The sequence below is a fragment of the Dreissena polymorpha genome, chromosome 3 (assembly GCF_020536995.1).
Source record: "Dreissena polymorpha isolate Duluth1 chromosome 3, UMN_Dpol_1.0, whole genome shotgun sequence".
Classification (NCBI taxonomy): domain Eukaryota; kingdom Metazoa; phylum Mollusca; class Bivalvia; order Myida; family Dreissenidae; genus Dreissena; species Dreissena polymorpha.
Window position 1 is genome coordinate 131,116,059 of NC_068357.1, and position 6,488 is coordinate 131,122,546.

A 6,488-nucleotide genomic window follows, 5' to 3' on the forward strand; every position below is an offset into this window, starting at 1 on the left:
TAAAGAATTTCGCTTGGATAATGACGTCATTTCGGCAAAAAATACGTCATTTCACAAGGAAATTATCAGTTTTAATTCACTGATATTTCTCTATAAACCACCGGAAAGCATAAAATAAATAGAGGATATTTGTTGGATTCGGTGGATTATCGATTTTAATTCACGAGTGATCATAGAAAATAATATATTCACGTTTTGCGCAGTCACGAGTTAAAATATATATTTTCTATGATCACGAGTCAATTAAAATCGATATTCCACCGAATCCAACAAATTTTCTTTTTATTTAATGCTTGCTTTTTTTCACAGTTAACATACATTGTTAAAGAGTTGAACTAAAGAATTTCGCTAGGATAATGACGTCATTTCGTAAAAAATGACGTCATTTCACAGTAAACAGTGAAAATTATCAATAATTTTCACTGTTAATTTTCACTGTTAGAAACAGTGAAATTATCAGTTTTAATTCACTGCTATTTCTCTACAAACCATCGGAAAGCATAAAATAAAATACACTCACCAGCGACCAGAAGACTAAGTCTTATAATAAATAAGTACTGGAAAATGAAAAATGCCAATTAGGAATCACATCTATCTCTTACGAGACTTTATGAATGAATGACACTATACAGGTGTATAAAACCAGTGAAACACTATAGCTAAAACATCTCACATAAAAACATGCAGTGTTACTAATTTCATTTACTCACCAATTAGAACCCACACTGATACTCTCTCGCAGTCTTGATTGGGTTAGTTTATCAATTAAAGGATTAGTGAGTGAATACCCTGTTACATATAGAAACAAAATGAAACTCCTCTTCGGCATCTAATTCGGTAACAAAAAATGCAATAACGTTCGTTTCGTGGTATATTTTGACCAGCACATCTTCCAGGTTGAATAAGCTCCAGATCAGCCTGTGCATTTGCACAGTCTTGTCAGGACGTACTCTGTCTTGTTATGAGACGACGAAACAAAAGGTGACTTTAAAGCGGATACCGTAGCTCTTGACAAAACTGCGCAGGCACGTCAGAGCTACGCTGGTCGCATAAGGTATATGACCCATTTTCGCATGACGCGGCTCATATGGTACCAACTTACTTCATAACAGGACCGTGTGCACATGTACCTTTAAACCGCGCCGTGGAGTGTCGATCGTAGCTGTAATCCGAATGAACGATGATAGCGCTATAAGTAAACAAAGTTATAATGCTAATATCAATTGACATACCAGGAACGTATATATACCGGCACGAAAATTACGCTTTATTCCTGGCCAAGTGATCAAGAGGATTATCGCTGGATAGAAGCCGTCTGAAATATGTTTGAATATATTACAGGAGTTTAAAAGCACGCGACAGTACGCATAATACAACGTTTGTTTAAACCTAAATTAAATTAAATTAAGATTGATTGTTACGGTTAAAATACGTTTTCCGAAAGTTTAAAGAGAGTCATTAGGAGTTTGCTGAAAGGCCTGCTTAACTATATTTTAATTTCACCGCAATAAATTAATAACAAAAAATGCCAGCAGACAGCAGACCGGAAGTTGAGGCCCCTTGTGCATCGACTGGTCTCCTGGCTAGCCAGAAGGTTGTGATAGCGACCAGCTGGGCCGTCATGATGGAGAACCCGACCGAGAACGGCGTGGAGATGTTTGTCAGGTAATTATATATATATATCATATATATATTACGTAAATTTTGTTATAACTTCATATGAAATAGTTCCAAAGTGATCAAAGTTATACCCTTAATATAATACACGTGCATAATTGTTACCGGTATATTACGACGATATAGGAAAAGTCAGCACTTTTAAGTTAGACACTTTTTAGTGAGACTTTGATGAACGATCATGTTTACTTTTAAAGACTTGAATTAAGAATGATTTCAATTAAAATGTATACATCTGTTTTTGTCTCAATCGTGTATGCAATCTATATATTTTCGGCTCGGTATATTTTCCAATATTATTCCCTGTGATTATAGATGTTCAACAGTACGTATGTTACAGCAGTACATCCATCGCATGTATAGTTAAAATGTCATTTATATCGGCGGTATGTGTTAACATGTATATTACATAGTATTGACAGTGTACAATCATAGAATACATAATGAAGTTTTGCACGTCTCTTGTATGTGTCTTCTCCACCCAGTGTATTACAATTAAATCTGGCGGTTTCATGTAATCGTGTTTCATTAATTCATTTCGGAAATATAACTGTTAATAATCTTGCTTCGGGAGATGCTTTTTAAACAAAAAATGACGAACACGAAAAATTCACTCTGAATAGTTTTGTTTGTTTACAAAACATTGCTAGGAGATCTAGGAGCCGTTTAAGAGTTCTACTCTTTACAAAAGGTCCTTATAGTATTTGAGACATATATTAACACAATGGTTAATTTTGTCAAAAGAAAAAAAACACCAAGTTTTATTTTCGCAAAACAAATGTTTCAAATAATACATGCCTAAAAATGTATTGGGCCGTTACAAATTTATATGTTCGTCGCATCGGACGCACTGAATCAGTATTCTTTCAAGACTGTTATGAAAGTTGACGGTGTGTTAAAATTCTATATACTCTGCCCTCAGTTGGTCGTGCACGAGTGACAGTAGAAAAAGTAGAAACTACAAGTCATGGTTAGTTTGGATAATCACTATCACAATAAAAGAACAATCACCGTATCAAATTATTGTTATTATTAATCTATAAATGACACAGCATGAATGTCTTTGGCAGAAAATTTCTATTAATATGGACAAAATGTGTATGATGTATTCTGCACCTTTTGCTCGCCTTTGATCATGTTGGAAATAAAATGAAAATATTTCATTTACCTTGTTCGATCCTAATTTTTGGGGCCGAATACGACGAAGAGCGTATCAATTTGTTTTGGCTTTGTACCTTGTCATTTATATAAAAAGACATAGAATCTTTGAAGACTTTAACATGTAACCGTTTTCCAATGTCACTGTGTCAAGCATTACTTGAAAACTAACGATTGCACCTACCGTAGTTAAATTGAGTCGTGTTCTGACAAAAATGAGCATAATGCATGTGCGTAGTGTTATCCCAGATTAACCTGTGCAGTCCGCACAGGCTAATCAGGGACGACACTTTCCGCCTAAATTGGATTTTTGCTAAAGAGACTTCATCTAAACGAAAAATATCATAAAAGCGGAAAGTGTCGTCCCTGTTTAGCCTGTGCGGACTGCACAGGCTAATCTGGGACGACACTTTACGCACATGGATTATGCCCAGTTTTCTCAGAACACGACTCAAATGATCACCGTTGCATATAATATTTGTCACGAAATATACCAAGTAAGGATTATTATTTGGCAAGAAAAATCATAAGTCATGATTATTGGGGTGTGGGAGGTGGGAGGTAAAATGACCGAGGCATGTAGACACTTGCACGTTAGTAACACGAACTGCAATGCGCTAAATAATGCATGCTATCTAGTCGGTTTGTGCAAACGGTGATTATCAAATAGCGTTGTCATGCTTCAAATTGCGAAAATATGCATTTATCAGATTAGGGAATGACTAAACAATAAATTGCGTCTTAAAATAAGTAGGGGAATTCGGGTAGCGGTGTGAAACGTTTTTAAGTAATCGTTTCAGTAAGTGTTACCATTATGAATGCATACGTTATAAATACGTCATTTCACCTACAGCACCATCAGTTTATGCACACATATTCTTACATAACGACTCCATACATGAACATCAATGTTAGAAAGTTCAATATCGTGCCTTTTTGTTGCACAAACAAGAACATAGAATTCGATGCAGGCATGTCGGCATTTTTCAATGATTATACATGTACTCGTTGTATGCGAGATATTTCGCACTCTCTTCAATTATATTCTATAAAATCCGCTTTATAAATAAATCTGATAAACCTGTGTATTTTCAGACTTTTCAAGAATTACCCAGACGTCCAAGGTCATTTCGCAAAATTGAGCACACTGTCTGTAGAGGAGCTCAAACGCAGCCCAGTCCTAATCGCGCATGCGCAGAAAGCCCTAGCAGCCATTAACCACCTAGTCGATAGTCTGGACGAGCCCGGAGAGCTCGTGGCGTCCATTCAAAATTTAGCCCAAGACCATCAGCATAGAGGCGTAACGTCCGATGATTTCAAGGTACATTGTATTAAACAGAGTTTTTCCTTAATCATTTATAATCGCAAAAAAATATTAATTATTTTGTAACTCAAAATTATTAAATTAATTACGACGGAAAGAATAATAAAATACAATTTGCTGCAGGTTCCTTTTATATGACGACAAACTGTTCAAAAATAAAAATTGTTACTATCTAGAGCTAACAACTATTACAGATGGCAGTCAGTATGTAGGAATGTTTAAGGCCATATAGGGACAATCGTTTGTGTAAGTTCGATCTCAAACGCTGACAGCGAGCATTGATTTAATAACGCGCAATACCAACTCTTCCTTGTAATTGAGCTTTCATTGAAATGTTTCCATATAATTGTTTTCAGATTGTTCTGTCAACCCTACAATCGCACCTTGCTCATGTGCTGAAGGACCGCTACGATGACGTCACGGCGACTGCGTGGAAACAATGTTGTGACGTCATATGGTCCGTGGTGGACGCGGACATGAATAAAAATTCTTGACTGCCTGTGCCAATTGCGCTTAACTATGAAATATGGTTAAAATCGATCCAATTGAAATAAGAACTTGATTTTGGCCTACGAATATGAGATAGCATTTAATTAAACCGGGGTAGATCTACATATCTTAAGCGTCAATTCGGTACTGAAGTGGACATTTGCTTGTGCAGGGTAGACACGTAGAGAGTTGTTAATCAAGAAAACTCGCGGTCTTAACACTCACCATGATACTCGTAGTTGGGGGTAACTTCACGAGTAGTGTCAATTAAAAATAACCGAGGTCTATCGACATTAAAATCTGCAAAAATATAGGCCTTCATCCTGATTTAAATCATTGCAGAATTTTTCACGTGTCATTCTAAAACATTATTAATAGACACACATTAATTTCATCGACAAGAAAAAGTAATATGAATCCCACAGTACATAACAACCCAGATATTTAAATCCTGTGTAAACTTGAGGCACGAGATTTAATCACCCGGTCCTAATAAGCACATCTATTGAGCCGGTTGATATAAAATATATGGCACTTAAAGCTTATCTTTTACAACGTTGAACTCTCTGGACGCCAATTTAATACATGTTAAGTTGTAGTAGATCTAATTCACTTTTTGTTATTTTCAAATGCAAAAATATACCGCTTATTTTCTGTCTACAGTTAATAACATTGTGGAAGAAAATTTTGATATACCTAAAAAAAAAAGTTATCTTGTTTGCTTTATATGAAAGTTTATTGCTCATGGTTGTGTTTCGAAGTTAATGAGGTAGATCCTTCCGCACCTGAGACTGAATTATATTTGACCCAGAATTTGTCCAAGCACCCTACCTAATGAATTTACAAGACACAGAACGATGGGACGAATTTTTAATACAGCTATATAGATTTAAAGGAAATACATTTTGATGTTAACAAATGCTCGGGGCGGGAGGTGGAGTACTGGAGATTCCACATGTCCGGTATGGTAACTATCAACCGAACTCACATGTCCCCGGGGCAGTGATTGTAACTGGGTCGCCAAGGTGAGAGCGTGTACTAACCACTACTAAATCCGGACAGCTTTTGCTTGTGTAATCAATACGTGCATATCTATTTCACATTGGGGTTTGACTTTCTGATATAACCTAATGTTTTAAATCAACATTTTGAATGAAATGTTTTCAGATTTTAAAAGTTTTTGCTGTTAAAATAATATTATATTTTAATGTATAGTAACAAATACAACTGACCCATATCATAATATATTGGTTCTATATATAGGCGAATGTTGTCTTGTGTAAATTGAAAACAAGTTTTCTTTAGTGTTGCTTAAGAAGGCAAATATCTATAGACTTCCCATTTAATGTTCATGTAGCATTGTGACAGTGCAAATTGTATATATGCATTAACAACCGTCGAAAGTGTATTTATTGAAGAATTCACTTGAAACAAGAAATGTGTTCGTCAGAAAACACTATGTCCCCTACTGGGCCGCTTTGATTTTTTAATATTTTTTTATGATTTGGCAGGTTCAAATAATTATTTCCCTTTAAAGGTTATTACTTCCCTTGGATTTGTTTTCTTGACCTTTGACCTTGACCTTTCACCACTCAAAATGTGCAGCTCCATGAGATACACAATTTACACATGCATGCCAAATATGAAGTTGCTATCTTCAATATTGCAAAAGTTATTGCAAAATGTTAAAGTTGGGGCAAACAAACAAACCAACGGACAGGGCAAAAACAATATGTCTCCCACTATAGTGGTGGGGTACATAAAAATTAAGTGGAGAATTAATAATAATATTAAAGAACACTGATACCTACTCGTTTTTGTGTTTATTCACTGACTCACC

The 6,488-nt window shown here is 35.6% G+C and overlaps 1 protein-coding gene across 1 annotated transcript; it reads left to right on the forward strand.

The window, feature by feature from the left end:
* Positions 1–1,165: 1,165 nt before the first annotated feature.
* LOC127871488 (globin-like) lies at positions 1,166–6,458 on the forward strand. Its single transcript, XM_052414460.1, has 3 exons — positions 1,166–1,665; positions 3,931–4,156; positions 4,516–6,458. The coding sequence occupies exons 1-3, from the start codon at positions 1,526–1,528 to the stop codon at positions 4,651–4,653; spliced, it is 504 nt and encodes a 167-aa protein (XP_052270420.1). The 5' UTR covers positions 1,166–1,525; the 3' UTR covers positions 4,654–6,458.
* The last annotated feature ends 30 nt before the right edge of the window (positions 6,459–6,488 follow it).

Bases quoted from the DNA above. Each gene is read 5' to 3' on its own strand.
- LOC127871488 (XM_052414460.1), top strand. From the start codon at position 1,526: ATGCCAGCAGACAGCAGACCGGAAGTTGAGGCCCCTTGTGCATCGACT. The intron at 1,666-3,930 runs GTAATTATATAT...GTGTATTTTCAG, and splicing joins GGCGTGGAGATGTTTGTCAG to ACTTTTCAAGAATTACCCAG. The intron at 4,157-4,515 runs GTACATTGTATT...AATTGTTTTCAG, and splicing joins TAACGTCCGATGATTTCAAG to ATTGTTCTGTCAACCCTACA.